Genomic DNA, 27,945 nt, shown 5'->3' on the forward strand with positions numbered 1-27,945 from the left:
CCAGCGCGGCTCCGCCCCGCCCCAGGCCGGCGGCCCCGCCCCGCGGCCCCGCACATCCGTGTCCGGAGGCGCAGATGGGCGGAGCCAGGTGGGACCGAGTACCGGGGACCGGGCCCGGGGGTTGCGGCGGGGAGCGGGCCTGGGGCCGGGCGGGCTCTCCGCGGTTCTGTTAGTCACGAGAGGAAACTGCCTTCCCCTCCGGCAGCTCGGCCCGTCGTGCCGCGGATCTCCCCTCGCCCTCCCGCGGGCCGCGGCCTGCCATGACCAGCATCGGGGATCTCCCCGAGGACGTGCTGGTGGAGCTGCTGTCGCTGCTGCCCGCCCGGGAGCTGCTCCGCACCTGCCGCCTGGTGTGCTCGCAGTGGCGCTACGTGGTGGACCTCAACACCCTGTGGAAGCGCAAGTGCCAGCGCGACGGGTTTTATCGTCAGAGCTATGACAGGAGCATCTCTGACTGGAAGGTCTTCTATATGCTCTGCCACATGAAGAAAAACTTACTCAAAAACCCTCGTGCTGAAGGTTGGTTTCGTTATTTATAATAAAGGACTAAGAGTTTCCGAGCAGTCTAAATGAGTCATGCCTCAACTTCTGCTTGTGCTGTGGGACTGTCCAGCTATTGGGTGTAGCTCTGCTAGGTCAGATTTATAGCTCAGCTTCTGCAATAAAACTGCTGTACGTAAATAGCTATGTATTTACCAATACTTTATGGTTTTAGCCAGAAAAATCTGGAGTCATAAGGCCCCAGTACAACAGGCAGGGACAAATAATTTGCACTGCAAGTACAATGTGGTAGTGAAACGATCAGGGATTGGGATTAAACATTTGGGCAACTGGAGAACTTTTGTTACCAAAGACTTGACTAATATAACTACAGTAACCCTACTTTATTGCTGCTGCTGATTTTCTGATGAGGTCAGGAATCTGCTCCCTGCTGTCCTAGATGCTGACAGCCACATAAAGGTAATGGCAGCATAATGACAGGAGTCACTTGGAGCTGTAGGAAAAATACAATGGATCTGAAAACATCAAGTAGCTTCCAAGAATTCTCCTGTTGCTGATTCTAAGAAAAGGTGAGATCTTGCTGGTAGCTGAAGTGAGGTCCTAACCTTCACCTTGGATACCTGTTTTTAGAGAACTTCCAGCACTGGACACTTGATGCCAATGAAGGAGATAAGTGGAAAATTGAGGATCTGCCTGGAGCTCATGGAAGTCATATGTCAGACCCCAGAGTACACAAATACTTTGTCACTTCATATGGGTAAGAACTGAATTCCAATAATCTGGAACTGGGAAACCTGCTTCCTGCCATCTGTCTGAAAAGGCACCATGGTTAGAAGGCTGGTGGCAGGTCCTGAACCTTAGATCACCTGTGGGAAAAGGAAGGAGCTTCATTAACCCTTTATGCCAGTTAATCTAAAGAGGTGGGTACTGCTGCAGGATTTGATCACAGCAGCTGCTAAATTTCTCTACCTACCAGGAACTTCCTGTAATTTTTTAGTTAGGATAATCTACATGGGATCCCTGCTTCTCCTCTCCCAAAGGTGGTAGAGAAAGGTTGATTGAGAAACTCAATCAACTGTACTTACATGACAAGGTCAAAGCTCTGTAAGCTTCAGGAGTCGTGGGTGTGTCACACAAACAACTTGTAATAAAAGCTGTCACCAGAGGAGGATCAACAGCTTTTACAAGCACTAGGCACTGGTTTCCTGTTACCAATACATCAATACAGAGACTCCTCTTAATCCAGCTTGTAGGTAACTATTCTTTTTATCTTGGGGTGAAGCTAATTCAGTTCATTTTCTTGTCAAGTTCTGGTTATGGATAAGGCAGGGTTTAGTCAGGTCAGCTTTGTGGGCCTTCAGGATCTGGGGGGGTATTAAAGCTGTCAGGGAAAGGACAGCAAGAGAGAAGTCCTCTGTAGAACTGTATTTCTGTGTCTGTTTCAGGCCATGCTTCAAGTCTCAACTCATTACCCTGGATAAAGAAGGTTATTGGAATCAGCTGATGGATGAGATACGGCCTGAAATTACAGTCAAGGACTGGTGAGTGGAAGCACTGAAAATTAGAATTTCTAGCATTGGTCTAGAGGTAAGCTAGGCTTCTGGAGCTTTTCATGCCATAAAATCAGTTGTCTCTTCTTTGGGAGTTGTAGTTCTTGAGTGAAGAATAAGCTAAATCTGAACTTACTCAATGGACTACATGGTGGCAATCCTGTGAAGGGTGGGATAGCTGTAAGTTGCACAACTTCTCTATAGCTATGGGGATGACACTCCTTTACTCCTTTTCCTCTGCAGACAGGGATCCCCTTGGAGACTGCTTTTGAAAAATAAAGAACACTGAGTGCTGTATATACAGCCCTGCTCCTTGATTCCTCCTGCCTCTCCAGGTACGCTGCCAGGTTTGACTGCGGGTGCCGCTACGAGCTCACCGTGAGGCTGCTCTCCAAAGACTACATCGTCCTGGAGGAATTCCGTCCTGAGCCAGTGGTCATTGAGCAGTGGGGTGATGCCCAGTGGAGAGAGGTGAGCAGCAGCCAGGGAGGCAGGAGCTTTACAGCAGTGTTGTGACACTGGTGTGTCGCAAGTCTTACTTGGCCAAAAGTGCCAGTGGACTTTCTCTGCTCTTCAGCCTCCTCTGCTCTATAGAGGTGAGTCAGTCCTTGCTGTGGATGATGCTGAAGAAGCAGTAGTGTCCTGAATGAGACAGATAATATTTTTAGGTGCCCAGCATTTTCTATAGAGTATCCTGTGGGCTTCTTTGTTGTTTTAATGCAGTTAATTGCTTCTTGGTTTTATGTAAGATTCTGTCTAAATAATTAAATAACAAGAGCAGATTTTAGGGGTTTTTTTTGATCAAAAAACTGTTTTAAAACTATTGCATGGATAGCCAAGTATTGCAGACTTAACTTTTCTTAAACTGTTACAGGTGTTTAACTGGTTTAATTTGCTGTACATTCTGCATTAGATGTTACTTATACATGCACTTAAAACTCAAGATTAATGTTAGCTTAACACAAATAGGATTTTGGGGAGAAGGCTGAGTGAGAAAAGCTTCTTTCCCCCCCTGCCACTCCCTCCTCCCCAAAAAAACAGGGTATGGTGCACTTTCAGTGAAAGCTATCTAGGCTCAGGAACAGCTCATTCTAAGACTCACACACTGTCATTTTCTGAGCTTCTAGGTGAACCCTGATTTATTTAGGCAAATTAAGAGGAATTCTCTTTTCTGTGCAGATTTCTCACACCTTCCAGAATTACCCAGCAGGAGTTCGTTACATCTGGTTCCAGCACGGAGGCCAGGACACCCAGTACTGGGCAGGCTGGTATGGGGTCCGTGTGACAAACAGCAGCATCACCATTGGGCCCCCAAGCTCACTGTGAGGCACTGTGGAAGCGTTTGCTTTTACCTCAGGACTGGAACCAAGTGGCCTCAGGTGCACTATATGCCTGTTCTGTCTGGGTGTGTCCTAGCTTTGTCTTGCAGCTCTTGTTCACAGTAGAATTTCAGCAGGCCCACCCCTTTAGAAGGGTGTTCTGTCTTCATCTTCCATTCTCTTCTACCATGGATGCTACTGCAGTTACTGCTGCACTTCCAGAGGAAAACTGGGACAATTAAATATGAGATCTATCTTTTCTAGTTAATACATTATTATGCTAACACACACAGTCTTAAAGACACTTTTATGTTTATGGAACATAGGAAAGATAAGGCTAAAATGCTTAATTTCAGATTATAAATGGTATCTACAAGGACTCTGCCACAGCTTGTCTTGTATGGTATTTTCTTTCCTGTGTCAGTGTTAAGATTTATGATCTGCACCAGACCTTTCATAGCATCAGGAAACTGTCACCCTTTTTTCCTAAGTGCTGTGTCACTGGTAATGAATTCCTTACCCTTTCTCTAAGTGTGTATGATCAAAATGATCCAAAACAGTCGCTTGGTGTTTGAATAAACAGGTAGAGAAAGAGGAGGTAAGAAGTCCCTTCAGGCAGCTGCCTAACAACACAAGTGCCTTTTGTTTGTGCTGGGCTTTTCCCACATCACCTTTGGTTTATACTGAGCAGTGTAACCCAATATAGAATGTTCAAGCAGTGCCCAGACTTGATCTATAAAGTTCCTACACTTGTTACTTGGAGGAAGCAGGAGGTGCTGGACAAGCTAGTGTACCAAATTCTCTGACAAACAAGCTCAGCTTGTTTGAACTGTGTCTCCCACCCTTATATACCCAGAACTGATGTAAAGGCCATGTTCCATCTCCCCTGACAGGTGTAGGATTATTTGTGCTTTCCTTGCTTATTCTCAGTTAGGAGTAGGACACTTGGCAGGTGTCCTTGATGGACAGACAAATTCCACATTGCTAATGCCACCTCTGAGTGAAAGGGGAGAGACAAGGTTGTACAGCCTTTCATAGGAATTGACAGAGTCCACATTCAGGCCAGAAAAGTGGTGGAAACTTCACAGAAAATAAAAATAGTTTTTTTGCTGAAGGGAGCATGGTTTTGACAGAACAGCCCAGTTTAACTGGGGTAAAACTTGGTATTTATTGAAGACTAGTTGTGATGGTCACAGTGGACAGACACTACATAAGGCCTCACTCCCCCTTAGCACAAGTGTTGCTCTCGTGGATTGTGTGACAGCTCCTAGCTGTCTGTCACTGCCTGTGTGCAATGGAGCTGCCCTTTCCAGGTGAGAACTGGACTGGTAATAAAGCACTGACTCCCCAGAGATGCACTGTATCAACACCTGTGCTCTCACACAAGTCAGGATGGGAACAGGCTCTGGCTCCCCATTCCAAGTCAGTTCTTTATCCAGTGGTAAGAGCACTTGAAATAAAGAGGCAGCAGCTGCTCTACATTCCCTCAGAAGGCCAGCTGAAGAGATGGTTATCAAGATACAGTTTGTGACAGATCTTACTCCACTGGAAGATCAGATGAAGCTTGAAGGCAAGGAAGATTTGGAATCAGGTGCCTTTGTGAGCTCGCTCTTCTACATAGAGCTGCATCTGGAGAGAGAAACAAGCACAGTCCTGTTGGTATACAGGTAGGTGAATGGGAAAAAAAAAAGTCTGCAACAGGCTGAATAGGAAGTGCTTATACCTTCCCCCATATCCAGGTTTCCTATTTTACTATGAGGAGTCTTGCCCTGCTTTGATTACTGGCACAGACATCTGCAAGACTAAGCTACTGCTCAGCAGTATGTTTTAAAGTTGTTACACCACAGAAAACTGCAGAGCTGATGTCAGAGCATTCACAGTTCAAAACCACAGCAGTTTCAGCACCTCTCGGTCAGAATGCCCTGCTCACCTTTAAGATGTCAGATGTCATGGTTTTCAGGGGAATGAGCCGGGGGTCGTGCATGTGCACATCTTGCTCATCAGCGAGGATCCAAGGGAAATCCTGGGGGCAGGAACACAAGGAGGTGTTACTGGCAGAACCCAGCAGTGCTGTAATGGGAGCTCCTCCTCAGCACTTATTTTGTGTTAAGTTGAAAGAGAGACAGAGTGGCTGAGGGAAGGAACAGGTAATTCAAACCTTCCACAACAACAAAACTTAACACTTACACGCTTGTCCCTGAGCTCAGCATAATTGTCTTCAGTTACAGCATCAAACTGTGAGGTCAACCCACTGCACTTACTACAAAGGTGATATCTCACTTCTTTAAAAGATACACTCTCTGCTGTCCTGAGCTACCATGCCCAGTTCATTACACCAAGATTTAACTGCAACTCCAGAATGCTTAGGGCATGGGTTTCCATCCTGCCCTGCAAGTCTAAAGGTGAGTCTACTACACCATAAGTTTCCATTACTAAGCAATGCAGAGCAGACTTTCATTTTGAAACAATTTTATACTTTGCTAGCTTTATTTGTTGTGCCTTAGGACAGCTAAAATAACTTCAATCAGGTAAAAAGTTTCCCTGTATCTAAACAAAGATTCTTTGAAAATAATCTTGCTTTAGAAAGTGTTCTGCACACAGTTTCCTGTAAGATACAATGTATTTGTGCCCCCAAACCTACTCATTACTGTAATCTTAGTTTTTCTTGTTCTTTATACAAAAGTGGATGGTGGGTGAGGGCTGCTTTTCTACTTGATTTAATTAAAGCACCTATTCTACATGCCTGAGTATTTCTAAGTGTCTGAGACGCACTGGACAGTGAGTATTGTTACAATCTATTTCAAGACTTGAAGTTGTATTGTTACAATCTATTTCAATTGAAGTTGTCTGCAGTGGTGGCCGTGTGTGGCAAATGTGCTGTCAGCTCACCAGCATTTACCATTTCACCACATTTCAAGTACAGTTATGATGGGCCTCACGTGACACTAACCCACATGTTCAAAATATCTCTCAGCCTTAACCTTAAAGATGCCAATAACTCTGCAGTGCCCAGTCTTTGCTGTGCAGCTTCTCACACACAATCAGGTGCCCAAGGATATCACTCACCTTTATCACCTGGATCTTTTCCATGTTGCGTGTGGCGGCCTCCCGTGTGTGAACCAGAACTGTGAAGGTGCAACCTAAGAGAAGTGTCAGGTTCCAGCTCAGGGGACAGCTCCCAGAGGATCAGCCAAGCCAAGCAATGCCAGGCATGAGGCTGTTTGGATCCAGGTGACATTTACCTGGGGGGTTGTTGTCCAGCACAGCATCACACACGCTGATTTTCAGGATGAAGGCACGCAGTAACTGCTCCACGTGGGACAGCAGGGACTCAGAACTGTGGAGGAGACAGCACTTGTTACTGGCATGCAGCAAAGGCCTGAAGTTGCTCCCAGAATATTTCCCAGGGCTGGGTGTTGGATGCCAGGGGCAAAGAGGAGTGGAAACCTCACCTAATGGAAAGAAGAGGTGGCTGGGTGATCTCAAAGACAAATCTCTCCACGGGGTGGTGCTCTTTATCCAGAATTACAACCACAACTTTCTCCACATCGTTCTGCAGGAACCAAGACAGGAAAATCCCTTAATATGAGCTGTCTGCTGCCCACACTGTGCTTCACATTCTTTGATGAAGTGGAGTACACTCAGTTGCTGGGGCTCACAGCACAAGCCCTTATCCAAAACCTGACTTTAGATTATTCTCAGCAATCAGAAAAAAAAATGTTTTTGCAAAGTCATTTCTTGCTGGGTGTTAAGCTGTCAGCTTGTGGCTAAGGCTGAGGGAGATGAAGCGTGCTAAACTGTACATTCCTCTAGATCCTGTTTTGGAACAAAGGAGGAAATGCACAGCCATCTCCCTGCATCACTCTGGGATGGACACTGATGAAGTTAAGATACATTCAGACCGTTGTCCAAACAGAGCAGTTTTGTACAACTACAATTTAGAACAGACCTAATTCCATTTTCTACATGTGCATTACAATTGTCTGTAAGGAGTAAGGCATAGAAAACCTGCCAGCAGCCCCCTGAAATGTTTCATTGGTCACACACTTCTCTCACAAAACCTGGAGTCCAGGCCTACCTTTCCTTCCTGGTTCACAGCAAAGCATTCAAACTGTTCTGCCACAGCAGGTGCTTAAAGTCGGATGGATTGTAAAGCAGAATGGTAGGATGATGTAACTGGAAATATACAGACATGTGTCCTTGTGTGCTATATGAGACAAGCAAGGCAGGGTTTTAACTGCCAGGAAAGGTTATGATGTTTATAGTTTTGTTAGGAACTTTTATCAGCTAGTATACTGCGTATGGTAAATTTGTAAACAAATGTTGCAGTTAAGATAATATGTATGTTCTCTTACTTTCTATTAAATCTACTTGCAGTACTTTTGCCCAGGTCCCCAGTCTGAGCTCACCTTCTCCAGCAGAGGCTTCACACAGTGCAGCGTGTCCTGGATGTACTGGTTCAGCTCTGGGTGGCAGGACATCTGCAGCAAACACAGGAAAGAGTCAGAGCTGTGTTGGACATGAGCCAGGACAATGCTAAAAGGGAAGATTTAAATAGAAGCACCAATGTTTACAAAGCATTCGAGTCATGCTTCAAATAGTGCTGGAAAATGCTGAGTTGCCCATTCAAATCAGCAATTCTTTCAGGGAAGGGTTAATCAGCTGAGGCAGATCACTGCACCCAAACAGTTGTTGTGTATCTGGAATGTATACCCAGAACAGCATATTGGGAATTGCATATTCCAACCATCCCTGCTTCCTAGTGAACATCATTCCTGTTACCTCACTGCACAGAGCTGGGGCAGCCTTCTCCTACTGTTATCCACGACCTGCTTGTCCCATGAGCATTTGCTGTATCCTGGAACTAAGCTCTCCTCAAAAATAAGTCTGTACATTAAACAATCACTTGCAGAGTGTAAGGTTTTTCTGGTGAGTGTTGATTGATCCTCGCTATTTGGCTTGTCCATGTGGCTGTCAGCTTCCAGGAAAATCTCCTACCTGGACAGGTACATTGTATTTTTTCCTCTTCTGAAAGATCCCAATAGGGTAAACTTCTCTGACATACAATATGAGGTGAACAGCCACTTCCAGGAATTCTGAAAGAACATCTGCAACAACTGAAAAACAGAAGTAAAGGATGCTGGAATAGGGTGTGGGAAATTAGAGCAATACCAGACACTCAGGGGACCTTTTTTTACAGGTTATTTTTTTTCTGCATAAATTTCACCTGCCTCCTCTTAGCTGCAGAAAGTTTAGGGACAGAGCAACCCTACAACACTCCCCCAAGCTCAGTACCCAAGAGGAGCCTCACAGGGACACCAGATGCAGCTTGGTACAACACATTACCTTGCCCAAAGTTAAGGTCCTGCCGTGTGAGAGTGGTCATCTTCCCCAGACCCTGGAAATAACCACAAAAGGAATGGTTATCCTCTGGCTCCTGTCTTATTCATCTAGTCAGATCATGAAGCTGTACACCAGAAGACCCTGTGAGCCCACAGTGAGAGGTGTGAGCACCCCTCATAAACCCAGCACATCCTCAGAGATTACCAGCAGTGCACAAAGCAGTGCTCACAGCTCAGGATGAGAGATTATCCATAATTTAATGGGGTTTTCAGTCTCTCTCCCTTTCTGGGATACAGCAAAGTTCAGACAAATACTTTTTAGTAACACAAGAAACAGTTTTTTTTAAAGCTTCATAGTACTTGCCTTTTCTAAGCCCTATTTCTTACTGTAACACAAGAACTTCTCAGGGTTTTGGGTTTATTCTATTATTTGGGTTTATTCTATTCTGCTATTTCACCTCCATGAACCATTGCTTGTCCAAGCTTGGAGCTGCATCTTCCACTGACACATCATCACACAGGTTCTCATCTGCTGCCACTCTCAACAACTTCTGAGTTTCTCTCTGCAGTCCCATGGAACCCAAACCCTGCAGAGCTGCATAATTAAGTCAACTTTGTGACACAGGATTAAGGAATTCCTCAGGTTGGAAGGCACCTATAAGGATCATGGAGTTCAACTCCCTGCTCCTCACAGGACCACCAAAAACTAAACTATGTGACTTAGAGCATCATTCAGCTGCTCCTTGAACTCTGACAGGCTTGGGCTGTGACTGCATCCCTGGGGAGCCTGAAATTTGTGAGCAACAAGGGGCAGCACATTATTGTGACAAACTGACAATCAAACAGCAGTGCTGGAGTTCAGGTTCCCAACAGCTTTCCCTGCATAGCAGACTCCATGCCTTACATAATTTAAGTCACACTCTGTACATAATTATCTATTAGAAACTTCATTTTGTTTAATTATTTTATCTCTGCAAGCCAACAAATTGTAACCACTAACAGCAGCACCATTCATGAACTGTAGAGGTCTTTAAATGCCTCTGGAGCACTCTGGCTCCGCCAGTAACTCAGTTGTTCTACAAAGACTTTTGACAAACCACAGATGTTCCAATAAGCTCTATAGATACTGATTTTCAAGCTGTTTCAGCTGCAACAAAACATGTTTTTCAGACCTAAAAAGAATTAATTCAACCTACACAAAACAGGGAGCTACTTTCATCCCCGGTTTTTAAAACAGAGTTATACCCCTATATACAAGGCCTTCCTGGAATATCAGTGATCTGCTACACTAAGATAGTTAAGCATCTCTCTAGCACCCCAGCCACAGTGGCTTTCAAATTAGTACAAAACATCTACAGAGTATCATAAACAATCTGTGTTTTTAGAGGTTTAGGGTCACATCCTCACTTAAACTCCATTCCTTCTTAAAGAGAGGCCCGAGCAACCCAAGGGATCCACCCTTCCATGCAATCACAAAGTAGAAACTTGGCACTACACGCTCCAGGACTGTGCAGGCTGGGAGATCATGGAATCACAGAACAGTTTGGGTTGGAAGGGACCTTAAAGCTCATCTTATTACAACACCCTGTGTGAAAAATGCGTATTTTATGATTGGCTTTTCTCAAATATTAACATGAATATTATATGTGTTATGTTAGAAAGTTATGTTGTATTAATTTCTTAAATATAGTGTTAGGTTATAACATATAATTTCTTAAATATAGTGTTAAATATAGTTTTAGGTTATTACATAATGTTAAAATAGAAACTATGCTATGTCAGATGCTTTTTTTAAAGAAAGGAATGAGGCACTTGCACTGAGGTAGCAGCCACAGGACACCCGAATCTTTCAGAGAAAGAGAATTTATTGCTCTATTATCAGAACAAACGAACTTCTTCCTGCCTCACTCAGCCCTGAAGATGCTGTCAGGATTCAGAGGAAGAAGCTGACACTGACCAGACAGAATCCTGTGTTTGAATGGAATTTATGCATCATGTATGAGGTGTATGAATATGCAACAGGCTGTTGCTTTTAAGGGTTAATCCTCTGTTAACGTGCATCCTTTTTCGGGCTTATTTTGCCCAGAAAAAGGTACCCGGACTGTCCATAACTGTTTGTCTCGTATTGTCCTAAATCCTAATTGTCCAAATTATTATTACTCTAATTATATTACTATTTTTATAACCATTTTGTTACTATTAAACTTTTAAAATTTTAAAAACAAGTGATTGGCGTTTTTCGTGATTGGCCACCCTCCACTACCCCAGGCTGGTACCAACTCCATCCAACCTCAGACATTGCGGGGATGGGGCATATCATGTAAGTATAACCCAGCGGCCTCCCCGTGCCTATCACAGGAGCTCCCGCACCAGCCCAGAGCAGCCCGCACAGGCCGCTCCAGCAGCCCGGACGTGCCGTGTCCGTGCCGGGCTCCCGTCACCACTCCCTCACCCGGGCTCCCGTCACCGCCGCCCCCTGGCCCGGGCTCCCGTCACCGCCGCTCCCTCGCCCACTCCGGTGTCTCAACCACGCCAGCAGAAGGGAGGGCGGACGGGGACAGACCCCTCGAGCGCCCCGGTCCCACCCACCGCACGGCACCGCTTTTCCTCAGCCTGAGAACCGAGCCTGGCAACCGCCCGCTCGCCGGTGCTCCCTCCCGGAACGGGGCTCCTCGCACGGCTCCACTGCCGCCCAGCGCTCCGCCTCAGCACAGCCGCCCGCCCCTGTACGTCCCCGTGTCCGCCCAGCGCTGCTCCCCGCCCCGCTGTGCCCCTCCCGCTGTTCCCTCTCGCCCCGGCGCTCCCCGCTCCGTACCGGGCCCGCCGCCCCTCACACCGCCCAGCGCGGGAAGCGGCGGCAGCGCCTGCGGATGACGCCATGGCGGGACCGGCAGCGCCCCCCGGCGGGCGGGAGGAGCGGGCGCGGGTCGGTCCCGCTGCCCCGCGGGGTCCCGGCACGGCCGCGGCTGCCCCGGCACGGCGGGGCCGGGGCTCGGTGCAGAGAGCGGGGCACGCTCAGCCACCAGCGGCTCTCCCTCCCCGGGACCATAACGCGCCCGGGGAAAGCCCGCGGGAGAGCGGAGCCCGCCGCACCGCGCAGGTGAGCGGGGCTCACCGGCTCACCCGCTCCCCGCCTCCCCGGGCTGCCACGCCTTTGTCTCCGGTCTTTGTCCCGTCCGTGCCCGGGGCAGGGAGCGCTGCTGCCACCAGCACCCTGCGCTCCCGCACCCACCTCCTCCGCAGCACGCTGCCCTGGCATGGCCCGCACTCCTCCTGTGAGCCCCGCACGGCCAGAGCCCCTCCGCCCCTCCCAGTCCCACCTCCTCCGGCACCATGCACCCCACTCCCCCGGGATTCCCCATGTCCCCGATTCCTCTCCACATTCCCCCACTGCCTTCCCCCTGTCTCCTCCTCCTCTTCCTCTTCCTCCTCCTCCTCTCCTTTCGGGTTTGAACACCCCCTGCCCCCCGCAGACCTGCCTCCCCTCCGCCGCTCGCACAGCTCTGCCCTGCCCTGCCCGCCAGGCACCCCGGACCGGCACCTCCGGACAGGTAAGCAGCGCTGCCCGCGCCGTGCTCACCCGCCCCTGTGGATGCTCCGCCGAGCTGATTCCCCTCTTCTGTGGCGGGGACTGGGGAGGAGTGGAGAGCACCTTCCCACTTTCCGTGCGCCCCGGAGCAGACAAAGACACGGACTGACGGGGGTGCCCGGTCCTGCCGCGGAGCTCCGGTTACGGCGGCATCGCTCCGCGGTGCGGGCGGGCACGGAGCTCGGACAGCGCCGGTGCCGGGGCGCGGTGCCTTCGGCCGGACCTATTGTCACCCGTGCAGGGGAGCGGGCTCCGGACTCTGCGGGTCCCGCCGCGGTTCTGCCGCACGGGTCGCCTCCGTGCCCTGTGCCTCGTAGCGATGCGCGGTTCGGGCTCTGGGACTCACGTCCCACCGCCCCGCTGCGGGTCATTCCTGCCACATCGCTCTGGGAAGCAAAGTCGCCTCGGACAGAGGCACCGTCCCTCTCTCAGGGCTTGAGCCCCTCGCACACCCCGGGGGAACGTCCCGGCTCCGAGCCAGCGATGCTGAGGGGCGGCGGGAGCTTTTCCCACCGAGTCATTGTGTTTACAGAGCCGTGCGCTGCCCCTGCGTACCCGCGGTTTGCTGTCTGTTCTTCCTCTGTTGATAAAAGTGAGGTCTCATTTCTGAATTAAATCAATTTGGCATCAGTTAATGGCTTATTGCAACTAGTAATTAATCACACAGAATTTAAGTGGCACTTATCCAATGCACACCTGAAGTTTTCTGTCTGCTGGAGGGTTTAATGGAAGTGGTTTTGTACTGCCATGTCCTCTCACTTGAAGAAGGAGGCATTAATTCTATAAATATGGTTCAAAGTGAGAGAGTCATGCAAGGAAGGATGTTTAAAGCACAGCCTAACTGTTTTGCCAGTCGAGACACAGCCCTGTCTCCCTCCCAGCAGAGATCAGGGCAAATCTGCCCCATTCTTCCCTGTAACACTGGCGAGTACTTTCCAGCTGGGTGAGCAATGACCTCTCCTATTGATTGTGTCCCATTTGTCACCTGGCATTGGGCATGAAACTGAAGAGTCTTCTCTGCCATGCTGACAGCAAGCAACCCTATCTTGGGTGTGAATCTCAGGCTCACTGCTGTTTTAGTCTCTTTATTGGGTAGAGCAGACTCTGTTTGATGGCAGGTCGCCTGTGATGCCTGTGAAATCCCAGAGGGAAGCAGAGCAGAGGGTTCTGCATATTCATTCATGGGCCCCCCTTACCCTTCAAGGCAGTGACTTGCTGGGCTGACCTGTCCCTGGCAGATGTTGTGTTGGGAAGCTCTCAGGGCAGGAGAAAGAGTGGCTCAGCTGTGCCTAGGGGCATGTATTGACTTGGAAGTGTCCAGTGTCGACCAAACCCCGGGTGCTGGAGCTCAGCAGGGACTCAGGCAGCTCACAAACCTGGGCTGTGGCAGAGGGAGCTCCCTGGGCTGTGCTGTGTGAACAGATGACTTCTGTCCTCATCAGGAGAGTAGAGCACAGGTTGTCAGTGGAGCTGGTGGGTGAGGGGAGTCCCAGCTCCAGCCCTACAACTAACATTGAGTAAATCAAGTTTCAAGTGGTCACTGGATACAAACTGCTCCAGGGAGAGGCTTTGTGAAGCTACGACTACTACTTCATGCCTTGCAAGCCTGAATCCTTATGTCCTGTCTCTCCTACCACTAATGCAATTGGTATGATACTGAACTTGGCCCTTTCTATTCTGGAGTGCAAAAGTGAGAGAAAACAGCACAGGTAAAGGAACCAGATGTTTCAAAGGGCAAAGCGGAGGGGGTGTTCAGGTAGCCTGAATATCTGCAGAGAGGAAATGTCTTGCATCACAGTCAGGAGGGACAAAGAAACTTTGGAGTCCGGTAAGTATGAAAGGCAAGATAGGGAGGAATGGTGATGATGGAAGCAGGAAACCTAAAAAGCAGGGCAGCTCTGAAAAGGAACACAAAAGGACTGAAGATCTGTGAGCAGGGAGCTGTTCTGTCATCCCAAGGATGTCTGGGACAACTGCAAAAACAATTGAAATTCTTTACAAATCTAGTGTGCAGGAAATGTTGGAAAGAATAAAAATCTTAATACTTTTGTCCTGGAAATGAAAAGAGAAGGGCAAATATTACCTGCCTGCTTTGGGAGATCCTACAAAGCTGGGATTGAGCTTTTAGAAATGGGAAAGTCTCTTGGCAGATTGTGAACCTTCCCAGCATTTGCCTCCAGAAACAGAAAAACAGATGGAAAGAGACCCAGCAGGGAAGTCAAATCTCATTTATCTGCACAATGCCATCCTCATGGCTCCAGCCAGCTCTCTGCATGTCAGCCACCATAGAGCCCACCCCATCCATTCTGCTCCAGGCCTTCTCAAGCCCATCCATCACCCCATGGCTCCTTATTTACAGGGAGCCTGGCACACAGAGCTGGGTTTATTGTCTGCCATCCCTGCCACACAGGCACATACACACAACACCCATGCAGATGCCCATACATTTTGTGTATTGCTGCAGATTGGGGCTGTCTGGAGTCCAGGAAATCTTTACACATGTCTGCCAAAGTCTGAGCTTATCAGAGCCAAAAACAAATCTAGCCCAGCACACGTGCTTGGGTCCAGCTTGGTTCAGCCCTTGAGCATAATAAATGCATCAAAGATCTTGACAGTCTCTCAGTTCAAGGATTTTGTTCCTCTTGGGTGTGACATGAAGAAATGTGAAAAGTTAAAGCTAAGACTGTCAGATGTCATGTTTTAAGAGAGACACGTGAATGGATGTAGATGATCTAATGTTCCTGTTTTGTCAAATCCAAACCAAATACACCAGGAACATTTTCAGAGTCTATTTCGGAGCCAAGGTGACACAACTGTATTTATAGCAGAAAAACATGACAGAATTTCCATTTCCCTGCTCAATCCTTGCAGGATTACAAGCAGAGAGCAGAAAAATAGCAATTATATCAGTGAGTCCCGAGAAGACTTCCCACAGGGAAAATTATCCAAAATGCAACCCCCCACCCCCCTCAATTTCACTTAGGGGATTGTAAGCATCCACTACTAACCCCAAATGGATCAGAAATTGTGGCTAGAAAACAGCACTGCAACTCAATTCCCAGCCCTGAGTCCACACTCTGGGCAGCTCTTTGCTCTACATACGTTCATGTGAGAGGCAGATTTGCTACCTCAGGTGCCTTGTAATCTTGAGGGTCTGTAAGGCAGTGCAGGAAGAGGGGTGGAGCAATAAGGATGTAGGTCTGGTGTTGTGAAGAACTACAGGGGTAGCTTAACATGGCAAATACTCCATTTATTTCCCTTATTAATGTATGAACCCTAAGAAGAGGATGAATTCTGGGCTTTGTTGTAACATGTGTGTTTGTTTATAGCAATTTAAAGGCATTTTAAATGGAAAGGCAACTCCTTACAAGGCCAGACTTCTTTCTGCCTGGTCTGTGTCTCAGGCAGAATGTCATCCTTTGCAGGCTCCATCAGCAGGGTGAGAACCTTGCTGTCACCTACATCAATGAGCCCAGGGCTAGCATGGGATTTTTTTGTGGACTGTGGTCCTGCTAGAAAAGAGGGTGAAGTTTATTTTGGTGCTCAGCCATTGAGGAACCTGTGTAGCATTCACATTCTCTGAAAAAATCCCTTCGCCCAGGATTTCTCTCCTAGGAAGCTGAGAAGACTCAGAGAAAAGGAAAACAATTCTTATCTCATTTGCTTCTCCTGTGTTGTGCTCACATGTGGAATGTGTTTGGAGATTGTTTACCCACAGGTGATTGTTTCACTGGTTTCTGCTGTGAGTTGTTTTCACTCTTTGGCCAATTGGGGCCAAGCTGTGTCAGGACTCAGTAAAGAGCCCCAAGTTTTCGTTACTATCTTTTTAGCCTTCTGTATTCTTTAGTATAGTATAGTATTCTCTAATATAATAGAGTATTATAAAATAATAAAATTAGCCTTCTGAGAAGGCTAATGATGCATCTGAGTCAGATGCATCATTCCTGCCTTCATCTGGACATTCCCAGCAAATACAATAAACCTGAGCACTGAGAGCTAGGGAGGCTGTTGTGTTATCTAGCTGTCTTTTGTAAGTGTGAATTCTGTAGGGTAAGAAAAATGAAGGAGGTATGAAGAGTTTTCTGAAATTACAGATAGATCAGGCCATGGAAACAAGTGGTTAGGAGAAGGCTGGGACTGTTTGCCTCTAGCACAGCAGTGTTGCATTAACCCAAAACTTGTCCATGCACTGGTTTGGTGTAGCAAACAGCTCAGATCTCCCCTGACAACAGTGTAGCAGTGTAGGTTGTCAGGTAATGCCGGTACATTATTAATGCAAGATTCCCAGCGACAGTAACACGGTGACGTTAACCTGCCAGTGCACAGGCAATCCGTGTTCCTACCTGCATTTTCATCCTGATTTGTGCCAACAAGACAGCTGGGCAGCTTAAATAAACACCCCCTATGCTTTGAAGCAGACCTTCTGTTTAACTGCCCTGCAGCATTTAGCTGCCTCCCAGCTCCCACTGAAAATCAGAATGTGTCTGTCAGATTCCCCATCAAAGGGACACGTCTGTGAGAGTGAGATTGGAGACACCCTTGCATTCTCTTTGCACTTGTTCTCTCCTCTTGGTATTTTGCCTACAGATGAAAAGGTAAGATGCTCTTTATAGCTCTTTGAGTTGTTCTGAGTGATGTCTTAATCCAGCTGGTTCGCTCTGGTTCTTAAAGAGAGAATCCTAGGAAAAAAAGCAAAGACCCCATGGTCTGGGGGAAGAGCAAAGACCCCATGCAGAGCTGTGTGTTGATATTTGTTCTAGTAGTTTGGGAGAAGATCTTAAAATTTTTTAAATAGATTTAGCTGTCAGTCTGGTTTTCCTTTGTTCCAGGTAGCTTCCAATAAAATAGCATTTCTAGTGTTATGCCTTTGCAAGTGAGCTTCCCAGTGCCTCCTAAATCAGTCCTCAAGGAACAGTTTATTGTCTTTTATGGCCAGTAGAAATACCTGCTTTTTGAAAACTGCATGAAAAGAAGGCCCCTGTGCTGCCTGCCTCTTTCCAGGGAATGGCTGAACTGAAAATATGTTCCCAGGCTATGAACAGCAACAGAGAGGAATCCTGGAAAGGCAGGATTGGCTGGTGAGTGCATGAGCAGGGCTTTTTCAATTAACAGGATGAAGGCATCTCTCTCTTAACTCCAGGATGCTGAGCTGCTGTGATGGTAAAGTGTTCACTGACTCAAAATTCTCCATATCTGTCTCTCAGGCTGAAAGAAAAGGGGAAAGGAAGAGCCCAAGCTAATCCGAGTGCATCTTCTGCCAGCTCCACAAGAACTGGAGTCAGAATTGGCCTGAAAGGCACAGGTTGCTATGGCTGGTGTCATGGTTTGATACTGGCCAAACATCAACACCCACAAAAGTTGTTTGCTCACCCTCTTATGCTATAGCTGGGCAGAGGAGAGGGAAAAAAATTAACAAATTTGATTGAGATAAGGGCTGGGAGGAAAATACTCTAAGGGCAAAACAGGTTCAAATTTAAAGGTATAAAGTAAATTTATTATTAATGGAGCCAGAGGAGGATAATGACATGTAAAAGAAGCCTTTAAAACACCTTTTCCCCTCCCCAGCCCTTCCCTCTTTCCCACCAACAGCACAGGGAGACAGGGCAGGGGGTTTTGGTCAGTTTGTCACTCAAGGTCTTGTTCTGTTCACTCAGGGAGAGGAATCTCCTCTGCTCTGCCATGGATTCCCTCCCACAGGCAACAGCCATCCCAAAGCTGCTGTGGTGTGGGTCACTCATCCACAGGGTGCACTCCTCAAAGGACAGGCTGCTCTAGTTTGGGAGCAGAGCCCTCTCTCTCTATGTCTGGAAGCAGGAGCCCTCTCTCTGTTCGGGTCTCCGGCTGTACCCCAGCTTTCTCTGCCATCCACCCACCCCACCACGAGCACTTCTCCCATGGGCTGTGTGGATCCCTGCATGCCCCATGGACTTCATGCATCACAAGGGCACAGTTTGTTTCACCAGGGTCCTCATCACAGCTTGCAGAGGAATCTCTGCTCTGATGCTTGGAGCACCTGTTAGGAAAATTAATCCACAAACACCAGAGGTTTATGTCCAAAAAGGAGACAGAGGAGTACTTTGACTTTATTCCAATAAAGGGAGAAGCCATGGGGCATTCCCCTGGGATCTCTCCAATTTTTGGAGGACACAGCCTCCTTTTTATCCCAATTTCCCAGCCACATTTCCCTTCTCTCTTTCCCCATTGGCTGAGGTACTTGAGAGGTTCAGACTTCCCAGAATGCCTGATCCCAAAGATTTCCCTCTCATGTATAACCCTCCCTTTTAATTTGTAATTCTTATGGAATTGAGGGGTTTTCCTTCCCCATTGTTTCTTTCATCTTTCAATGTCTAATTTCATTTATCAGCAAACCTAAAGTTTATTTGTAAAAGCAAATATCTTTTTCCATCCATCAATCATTGGAATCCTTCCCATTGTTTCTTTTATCTCCCAGTGCTGGTTTTATCTACCAGCAGATCCACAGCTGGTTTGTAAAGACAAATCCACCATTCCTCTCACACCTCCTTCCCTTCCCTTTGGCTCTGTTGGACATGGTGGAAGCTTCTAGCAGCTTCTTACAGAATCTACCCCTGTGGCTCCCTCCCCACTACCAACAACCAGGCTGTGCCAAATCAGCACACTGGCCAAGCAGAAAATCACCTGGAGGAGGGAGTAGGAGTCCCTGTGATTAAGCAGCAAAGTGGCTCTCCTGGTGAACAGATGGAAATCAGGTGCAGCCAGGTGCTGAGGTGCAGAAAGACTGAGATGAGGTTGAGTGAAAAGCTGTGGCTGTAACTCTGACAGTGTTTATCAAATGTAAGCACAAGCCTGGTTTTGTGGCAGTCAGTATAGCAGGGAACTCTGTTTTTAAGCATGTCTTCTCTTCATGCTGCCCAGAGAGAGAGGGACAGTCTGGAAAAGCTGCACTAGAAATGCTGCAAATTCCTTCCCTATTTTGTGGGAAAGGACAGGGGAGAATGACTGAATAACTTAATTAGAGAATGCTCTGACTTGTACAGAGCACGAAGCCACAACGTCCCAAAGCCATGTCTTGTAACACAAACAAAAGGATGAAAGAAGACCCTCAAAAATATAACAGTGAAGCAGAATGAATGAGAACAGTCTGCAGCCACTGTGCTGGTGGACTCAATGAAACTTGGTCTTGATGTTCTTGGGACTTAAATTACCCTCCCAGTGACAGCCTTCCCTGGTGACCTGTGCAGGATCAAGGAAGGAAAGTGGGACAAGCTAAGGAAACCTCAGCCTGCCTCTGCCCCTTGGTCCTTTAGACCAGCATCCCCTGCTCTGCTGACAGCCTTTTTATTTCCCTGCTATGCCATGGGGTATCAGCACAAAATCTCCAGTGTTTTTTCTTTCTTTGACCAATTTCCACCACCCTGAAGCAGTATGCAAGCATGGTGTGAAAGTCTCTTGTCTTGAGCTGCTCAGGGCTGTTACTGGTCCTGTGTGGCCACCATCTGCCTCCAGTTCTGTTCATTTTGACATCTTCATTGCAAGAAAACCAGCTGTGAGGAGGGGCCAGTGCCCCTAGCCCAGGATGCCAGCCTGGCAGCTGGGATTGTGCCAGGCTTAAGAGCTGTGGGCAGGAGCCAGCCCCCCAGCCCCTCAGATGGTGGCTGTGAATAGGAGGGTAGGGGGGCTAGTGGGCAATCAAAGGGAAGTGTCCTGCTGATTGATGACCTCATTTGCACATGAAACTGGGACCTCTCAGCCCTGCAGGCCCTGCACATGTGTCTCAGCTGCTGTAACCAGGGCTGGGAGAAGAGGAGATAAGCAAAGAGGGAATAACTTGCTTCCACCTCAGGACACCATAATGGTTTTTATCTGAGTGTTCTAGGACTGAATCTTCATGGCCTTTACAGTTCCTAAGTGTTGGTTGCTTTTTTCCCCCCTTTTTTAATTGCAGGTGAGACAGAGCACCCATGATTATGGAAACTTCTTCCACCTTCTCTTCTTTCTTTTTCCTGTGCGTGCTGGTTCTTTCAGACATCAGCCTTGCAATCTCCCTGAACTCTGGCACAAAGCTCAAAAATGCCCCAGAGAACAACCACCACCTTCAAAATCAAGAGATGTGGCTGCAGCAGCCCAGAACTGGGCGCCATCACAGGCAAGGCTTGGCCAAGAAGGAGAGGGTCCATTCCATGCCTTCAAGAGGGCAGCTGGCTGGGGAAGAGACCCTCAAGATGGGCAGTGGAGCTTCAGCTGTGGAAGAGCTGGTGGCAGAGGGACAGCCAGCAGCCTTGAAACAGAATAAGGACGTGTTCCTGGGGTTTGAATCATCGTATCCTGAGAGGGAAAACCAGTCCCCAGGCTCTGAGAAAGGAAAGAAGCAGAACCGAGAGCATCGTCGGCACAGCCGCAGGGACAGGCTCAAACATCACCAAGGTATTTGAGCTCCAAGGGGAGCTGGGGCTGTGGTGGCACTGGGAATGAGCATCTCTTGTGTGAGGGCAAGAAGAGGCAGCTGTGGGGGAGCCACGTGTGTGTGTGGAGGGTGTGTGCGCCTGCTCTGGGGAGAAATGTGCCAAACAAAAGAGGCACGAGAAAAAAGGGGAACTGCAGAAGCAGAATTTTAGTGCTGGCTGCAATTTTGTGAAAATGACCCAGTTTGTCTTACAGGGGGAGCTCTGAGAGACCCTAAGACTTGAGGGGCTGTTTTAGGGTGGTCTGTTTTGTTTTTATTTTCCTTTTTAGCAAATGGCCCAATTTCGGAACAAATATATCCAAGCCATGCTCAGTCTCCCCACCAATTCAAAAAATAATGAGAATTAGAAAAAACACAGCCCCTTTATTTTGCTTTGAAGACCAGTTTCTTCTCACCAGAGCTTGTACCCTTCTATGTTTATGCTAAACAACAACAACAAGAAATTCAGATTTTGCATATGTGAAATTGCAGTGATAACTTTAAAAATGTTGCTTGGTTTTGACTGGGACTGCTTTCGTTTGCAGGTCAAGTTGTGGGTGGGTGTTTCTGTGGTATGAGCTCAGTGTGGTAAACCTTGAGTTCTGTTAAAGTGAGGCAATTTGTGTCAATCTACACTGTGTGACAAGCTGGGTGTCACATCCTTGAGTTCCATCCTTCACTCCTCCCTGCCTCAGCAAGAAGAGCTCTATTGTTTTTTCAGAGGACTGACTAAACAGCTTGTGCTAGCAATATGAAAGAGTATGCAACAAAATTGGTTTGAAGCAATATTTGCAGACTACAAACAGGGCTTATTTCTTGAGGTTAACTTAAGGTCTATATTTAAATTAATACTTATGAAGAAGAGGGACATATCTGTGAAGGTAATTTCAAGTTAGGTAAGTCCTGACTTGAACTAAATTGAAATAACTCACTATTAAAATCAAATAAGAATGTATTCACAGGTATTTGCAATAGCTTAATCCATTGGTTAAAAAATGGTTATATAGGTACATTTTGTACTTTTGAGACCACAAAAAACATGTTTTGCTTCTTAAACAAGAGATAGATCTTCAGGGAGGTGTGATTTTGTATGTCTTAAGCATGCAAAAATCAAGCTGCATATACTCTGGAGCTGATTTATCACTATAATAGCCCATTACTCTGTTATACAGTGGTTAAAACAGCAGCTCAGGATCATGGAACAGTGGTTGGCAACTGGATGAAACATGAATTCCTTTGATTCAAATCTGTCACACAGAGAAAAAGGATGAGAAAGGTAATGCCACTGTACCTGTTGCCCTCTGCAGGGAAGACTCCTGGTGCTGGGCCAAGCTCCCTGTACAAGAAACCCAAAAGCTCTGAAGAACAGTTTCAAAATCTTCAAGCAGAGGAAGCTCCAAGTCTGACTCCCAGCCCACTCCTCATTGCTGCACTGGACTCAGCTGTTTCCACAGAGGAGCCTCCTGTTCTTCCAGCCACCTCACCACGGTCACAGGTAAAGAGACAGCTGGGAAATGTTCTGTACCCCCAAGCCTTGCCTCTCTCCTCAGCTATCCAACTTCCCTGAGTTTCAAGCACCACAGAGACAGTAGGTGCATTTGACTGAAGTGCCAGCATCTCCCAGTGCTTGTTGCTCACCTTTTGCTGTCACACAGAAGCAGTGGAAACTTCCCTCTTGGCTTCAGCCTCACAAGGGAAAGGTCTTTGCTTTTGAAAATGAGATGCCAGGAATCCCCAGTGGATAAGACAGGAGTGGAGGAGGGGAGGTGCAATCATAAAGCCTTTTTAATGTAAAAGCACCATGAAAATTTGCAAAGACTTCAGTGTCTCTACAGGAGTGTAATCCGTTGTCTGATTTTTTTGTGGTTTGCAGGCTCGCCTCAGGCAAGATGGGGATGTGATGCCCACCTTGGATATGGCACTCTTTGACTGGACTGATTATGAGGATCTCAAACCAGAAATGTGGCCATCTGCTAAAAAGAAAGGTGCTAAACCTCCCTGTACTCTTTCCCAAAAGTCATCCTGTAAGATTTGTCTACAGTTAGTATTCATAGATGTGCTGAAGGACAGGAGATCATAGTGGTGGAGGAAGAGAGCAGCAGCATAATGCTGATTGAGTTTTGTGCTCAGTTTCAGAATGTTTCTCATTTTGGATGCATATTTGGAGGGCAGAGTAAAAATGATAAATGGAGAGTGGAGAAATAGGGAGGAGATCAGACTATGAAGTTTTAGAGTTCAAACTCTTGAAATTTGAGGCTGTTTTTACCCTGGAAAAAATATATTCTCCAAAATGAAAACACTAGCATGAAATTTTCTATCAGCATCTTTTTTTTTTTTTTTTTGACACAGAAAAACGCCGCAGTAAGAGCCCCAGCAGTGGAAATGAAACCACAACAGCTGAAGGAGAGCCATGTGATCACCACCTTGACTGCCTCCCAGGTCAGGATCAGCCTGGCAGAGTTATTTCTCCAAACATAGGATGCTTGCAATCTAGCCCAGGTTTTAAGACGTGCATTCCGATTTCTCCTAGTGATAGGAAGTGGCATGCAAGGGAAGGGCAGAGGCTCTCTAGGCGTGTTGTGGGACCAGATGATGTCTGTACAATGTCATGGGTGTTTATTTGTAAAATAAGGCTGTCAAGGGTGTCAGTAGCCCTACAGGTAAGGGGATGCCTGAGCTGTGCTGACCCCTGGTTCTGTGTTGCAGGCTCTTGCTGTGACCTACGTGAACACGTCTGCAAACCACACAATCGAGGCCTTAACAACAAGTGTTATGATGACTGTATGTGCACTGAAGGTGAGTGCAGCTCTTTGCTCCCTGTCCTGGTTTAAAAGACAGGTGTCTGCCAAGAAAGGCAGGAACCTCCCTTGGAGTGGAAAATATGAACCCCTTCCCTTCAAATTATTATAGCTTTGAAATTACAGGGCTCTCTGGCAAAGATATGAGGAAAGGAATAACAGTTCTTTTCTATCTATATCTATAGATATAGATTTATATCTTTATATCTTTATAACTTTATATCTTTATATCTATAGTTGTAGCAGGCACAGGGCCTGCAAGGCCTCCATGACCAAGACAGGATATGCCAAGTCATGATGACTGGACCTAAGAAGCGCCTTTTTCTGCCTTCAGACCCTTGCTTATCTTTCTGTAAGACTATAGGTTACTTTCCTTTTGACCCTTACTATTGGACAATTTCTAAAATTCTTGTATCCTATATAAAGAGCTACTTTTGCCCAGCTTGGGAGAAGAGCTGTCCCCGAGACTTTCGCAGAGGCTGCAAATAAATCCATCCCTGTGGAACCTCACACAGCCTTCTCCTCTCTCTCCCTGCATCTGCCTAAGGCACTTAGCAAGCAAAAGAGCTGAAATCACAAAATGAGCTGATAATCACTAAGAGCTGATCTCACTAAGAGCTGAGCTTGCTAAGGTAGCCTGAGGCTGGGAACTGCCTGGGAGCCCAGGCAAGCTGTGCTGGACAAGGCTGTGGTGGTGTTCACAGGGGTCCCAGGATGAGGGAAGAGATGAGAATCTTGACTCCATGTTTCAGAAGGCTGATTTATTATTTCATGATATATATTATATTAAAAGAAAATGATATATTAAAACTATACTAAAAGAACAGAGAAAGGATTCATCAGAAGGCTAGCAAGGGATAGAAAGGAATGATAACAAAATCTTGTGACTGACCAGAAAGTCCTAGACAGCTGGACTGTGATTGGCCCTTAATTAAAAACAACCACATGAGACCAATCAAAGATGCACCTGTTGCATTCCACAGGAGGAGATAGTTATTGTTTACATTTCGTTTCCGAGGCCTCTCAGCTTCTCAGGAGAAAAGATCCTAACGAAAGGATTTTTCATAAAATATGTCTGTGACACAAGGCTGCGCTATCTGGAGCAGCAATGGCCAGCTGGGGATACCCTTGTGCCAAACATGACTTTCCTGAGTTCATTTCAACTGAGCTTGTAGCAATTTAGTAGATGTGGGAAGGTCTCAGGCTTTTGTTTCTTAAAACTATTTCTGAAGAACCCACAGCAGCCTTTACTAGGCAGGTGCATTATGCAAGCGTTAAAAGGCACTCTTCTAGTCTAAACAGGTTCAGGATCAGCTCCAGGCACTGAGTCTTGCCTGCCAAAAAAAAACTCTGTTTGCCAAGTTTTGTGACCTGCATTAGGTACCCAGTGATTTGACCAGGCTCTTTGCCTACTTTTTACTCAGTTCAATGGGCAGCTTTCCTGGAGTTGCAACGTTAAATGATAGTGTTCACCCTGGGCGTGTTGCGTAACACCACAAGGTCTTAATCAGAGATGACCTTCTGACAGATTAGCCTAGAAACAAGAATTGTGTTTCTGCAGTCCTTAATGAGGCTGCCCCAGGCCCTGCTTTATCCTTAAGCTAGTTATCAGTTGATCAGAAATGTGCATCCTGTGTAGCATAAAAAAATCCCCAGAGAGGGAAGATCAGGTAAGACAGACAAGAGGCTTAGATAGGAGCAGAGCTCTGATCTTGCATGCTCCCCTTTTAGGAGGCCAGCTTGCCCTGGGGTGATTGGTAATGAGGGGCACAAACCCAGCTTTTTAAGGTAGCTGGTCTCAATGTAGCCCAGGGACATAATTCCAAAGGACTGCTGTGTGACATCATCTGGATCTCCACTGTACAACCAAGGAAAGTTTTGAGCTGTCTTATTACAAAAGCTATAAATCCTCTGCTGCCTGCTCTAGAAGTGAAAAGAGCTGCAGTTTCTAGAATGATCAAATCAGCTCCTGCCAACCCCAATGACAAGATCCTGCACGACTGAAAAGCAGGGTTTTCATGAGAATTATTTAGCCACAGGCTATACTCTGTTTGGCCCAACTATCTACACATTCTGGTCTAACAAAGTCAGACAAGAAACACCATAAAATCAACCTCTTGGAGCCAGAAACCAAGTAGTTACCATGGCCAGAGGCTCCCATTACCCTCCACTGCCATGGGAGAATATGTACTCATGGTTTTTACAAATAAATTCCTTTTTCCCCTTCATACTCACCCATGCTATATTAGCTAGCTTCCTTCAGACCGTGCACATTGAGCATCTAAAACAGAGAAATTAAAGGAGATGAGCAGTGGGCTTTGGATTGGACCTCCCAGTAATAACACTTCAAAGCCTCTTCCCTTCTGTGTTGAAGCTTCAGAGAAATAAATAGCAAGGGGAGGTCCCTAGTCATTGCTGCTGCACATTAAGTCTGTAGTAATTTCCCAGTGGAGAGATTACTTAGACAGTAATGGGAAGTAATAGGAGGAAACCAAGCAGGGCTTCCATAAAATCACTGGAAACAATTGGAATAATTCATTGGTATTTCAAGAATCCAGGGAAACCTGACTGAACAATGAATCCCAAACCAGAACAGTGAGCCAAACAGAACAGCAGTGCCCAGAGAGCAATATGCCTTGAATGTGAGGCATTTCTCTCCCACCCTATTTGACACAGCACCAGAACTGTCCCCAGTGCAGCAGTATCTGAGGCAGAGAAATAGTTGGTGTTACTGCTGTAGTGAGCCCTGGTCCCTCCTCACTTCTACACGTCGTGAAAAACGCCAATCACTTGGTTTTAAAATTTTAAATATTTAATAGTAATAAAATGGTTATAAAAATAGTAATATAATTAGAGTAATAAAAATTGGAACAATTGGGATTAGGACAACATGAAACAATAAAAACAAAGAGTTAGGGACAGTCTGGGTACCTTTTCTGGGCAAAATAAGCCTGAAAAAGTACACATATTAACAGAGGATTAACCCTTAAAAGCAACAGCCTGTTGCATATTCATATACCTCATACATGATGCATAAATTCCATTCAAACATTCTGTCTGGTCAGTGTCAACCTCTGCCTCTGAATCCTGATGGCATCTTCAGGGCTGAGTGAGGCAGGAAGAACTCGATAAGAAAGCAATAAATTCTTTTTCTCTGAAAGATTTAGGTGTCCCGTGGCTGCTATCTCAGTGAGAGTACCTCATTCCTCTTTTTAAAAAAGTATCCTACATAGCATAGTTTCTATTTTAACATTATGTTTTAACCTAAAACTATATTTAACACACTACTTAAGGAAATTAATACAGCATTACTTTCTAACATAACACATATAATATTCATTTTTAATATTTGTATAAAGCCAATCATAAAATCCACATTTTTCACAACGTCTTTTCCATAGGGCTGCGCTGTTACGCCAAATTCCACCGGAACCGAAGAGTGACCCGGAGGAAGGGGCGCTGTGTGGAGCCTGACTCAGCCAATGGAGAGCAGGGATCTTTCATTAATGTTTAGGAGGGTGGGACTCCTGCCTGGATGGTCAGGAACTGGGGTCAAACTGTTTATACCTAGCAGTGGGAATTAGAGGAAAAAGCTGAGCAAATGAGGGAAAGCTGCAGGCTCTGAACATGCCAGGTCCCAGCTAGACTGAAACTCACGCTCATTATAAATACAGTGGCATCAGCCTTTTCCATAGCAGGGCTGCACTCCCTGTCCCTTCCTTCAGCACATTCCTGCCACTGAATTGAGTCCCCCTCTCCTAGTTAGTGAGCAATGATCGCGACTCCCATTCTGATGGTCCTGGCAGGAAAAGGCTCTGCAGTTTCATCTTCTCTCAAGAGAGGCAAGATGTGGAAATCCTTCAGGGCCAAGGGGATATGAGCTTAAACTTTACCCCTTAATTATTGCTTGAGAATAAAGGTACATGGATCCTCCTTAAGGACTGGAAGTTCCTAGAGGAGAGGAAATTTGTAGCATCCAAGTGGAATCAAAAATTGGAAATGGATCAGCTGCCTGCCTAGGTGAGAGGGGACCCTCTGGCAGACCTCCTACTCTCTCCTTTTTTCACTGCTCCAGACATATTCCTTAGCTGTTCCACACTACCACTGCATCTTGGGACCTGTCATCTTTGGGACCATCCAATCCCACTCCATTCTTTCTTGCTTTCAGAGAACCACCTGGTTTCTGCAAGGATGTGGCAACACATCCCAGCCTGTAGCTCTCACTCATTTTTCTATCCTGCCAGGTCTGTTATTTTTAATTACTATTTTTAGGAGCTTTCTAGGGAAGTGATAGTTTTCCTAGTGAGCCAAAAATAAAGTTTTTGGTAACAGGAGATAGGGACAGGCTGTTCCATTGTAGTAAAACCTGTGACATGTTGCATGTGTGTTTCCGTGATATGTAAATAAAGATATGATGGATATCC

The 27,945-nt window shown here is 46.6% G+C and overlaps 3 protein-coding genes across 5 annotated transcripts; 2 read left to right on the forward strand and 1 right to left on the reverse strand.

Annotated features, from left to right (window-relative positions):
- The first annotated feature begins 66 nt into the window (after positions 1–66).
- Positions 67–6,544, forward strand: LOC115912259 (F-box only protein 44-like). The gene is made up of 6 exons (XM_030963729.1): positions 67–88; positions 206–519; positions 1,132–1,258; positions 1,947–2,042; positions 2,387–2,522; positions 3,231–6,544. Exons 1-6 carry the CDS (start codon positions 75–77, stop codon positions 3,375–3,377), a joined length of 834 nt encoding a protein of 277 aa, XP_030819589.1. The 5' UTR covers positions 67–74; the 3' UTR covers positions 3,378–6,544.
- On the reverse strand, positions 4,495–12,475 carry MAD2L2 (mitotic arrest deficient 2 like 2). 3 transcript variants are annotated; one of them, XM_030963732.1, is made up of 9 exons: positions 12,293–12,475; positions 8,717–8,768; positions 8,369–8,487; positions 7,780–7,851; positions 6,823–6,923; positions 6,613–6,707; positions 6,437–6,510; positions 5,301–5,393; positions 4,495–4,999 (listed from the first exon to the last, which is right to left on the reverse strand). In XM_030963732.1, the coding sequence occupies exons 2-9, from the start codon at positions 8,754–8,756 to the stop codon at positions 4,958–4,960; spliced, it is 636 nt and encodes a 211-aa protein (XP_030819592.1). In that variant the 5' UTR covers positions 8,757–8,768; positions 12,293–12,475; the 3' UTR covers positions 4,495–4,957. The 3 variants fall into 3 exon arrangements, with proteins under 3 accessions (XP_030819592.1, XP_030819590.1, XP_030819591.1); XM_030963730.1 differs by lacking the exon at positions 12,293–12,475 and adding an exon at positions 11,528–11,590; XM_030963731.1 differs by lacking the exon at positions 12,293–12,475 and adding an exon at positions 11,302–11,430.
- On the forward strand, positions 11,663–27,945 carry DRAXIN (dorsal inhibitory axon guidance protein). Its single transcript, XM_030963728.1, has 7 exons — positions 11,663–12,263; positions 20,226–20,704; positions 22,031–22,218; positions 22,597–22,708; positions 23,073–23,162; positions 23,430–23,519; positions 26,923–27,945. The coding sequence occupies exons 2-7, from the start codon at positions 20,242–20,244 to the stop codon at positions 27,033–27,035; spliced, it is 1,056 nt and encodes a 351-aa protein (XP_030819588.1). The 5' UTR covers positions 11,663–12,263; positions 20,226–20,241; the 3' UTR covers positions 27,036–27,945.

Source organism: Camarhynchus parvulus, chromosome 21, assembly GCF_901933205.1.
Source record: "Camarhynchus parvulus chromosome 21, STF_HiC, whole genome shotgun sequence".
NCBI lineage: Eukaryota > Metazoa > Chordata > Aves > Passeriformes > Thraupidae > Camarhynchus > Camarhynchus parvulus.

What these genes read in the sequence shown, in the direction of transcription:
- LOC115912259 (XM_030963729.1), top strand. An exon ending in GAAATTACAGTCAAGGACTG is followed by an intron (nt 2,043 to 2,386) that starts GTGAGTGGAAGC and finishes CTGCCTCTCCAG; the next exon opens with GTACGCTGCCAGGTTTGACT. An exon ending in GTGATGCCCAGTGGAGAGAG is followed by an intron (nt 2,523 to 3,230) that starts GTGAGCAGCAGC and finishes TTTTCTGTGCAG; the next exon opens with ATTTCTCACACCTTCCAGAA.
- MAD2L2 (XM_030963732.1), bottom strand. Translation starts at nt 8,756, where the DNA reads ATGACCACTCTCACACGGCAGGACCTTAACTTTGGGCAAG. An exon ending in AATACAATGTACCTGTCCAG is followed by an intron (nt 7,852 to 8,368) that starts GTAGGAGATTTT and finishes TGTTTGCTGCAG; the next exon opens with ATGTCCTGCCACCCAGAGCT. An exon ending in CCACCTCTTCTTTCCATTAG is followed by an intron (nt 6,708 to 6,822) that starts GTGAGGTTTCCA and finishes TCTCCTCCACAG; the next exon opens with TTCTGAGTCCCTGCTGTCCC.
- DRAXIN (XM_030963728.1), top strand. Translation starts at nt 20,242, where the DNA reads ATGATTATGGAAACTTCTTCCACCTTCTCTTCTTTCTTTTTCCTGTGC. An exon ending in CAGGCTCAAACATCACCAAG is followed by an intron (nt 20,705 to 22,030) that starts GTATTTGAGCTC and finishes TGCCCTCTGCAG; the next exon opens with GGAAGACTCCTGGTGCTGGG. An exon ending in CCACCTTGACTGCCTCCCAG is followed by an intron (nt 23,163 to 23,429) that starts GTCAGGATCAGC and finishes TCTGTGTTGCAG; the next exon opens with GCTCTTGCTGTGACCTACGT.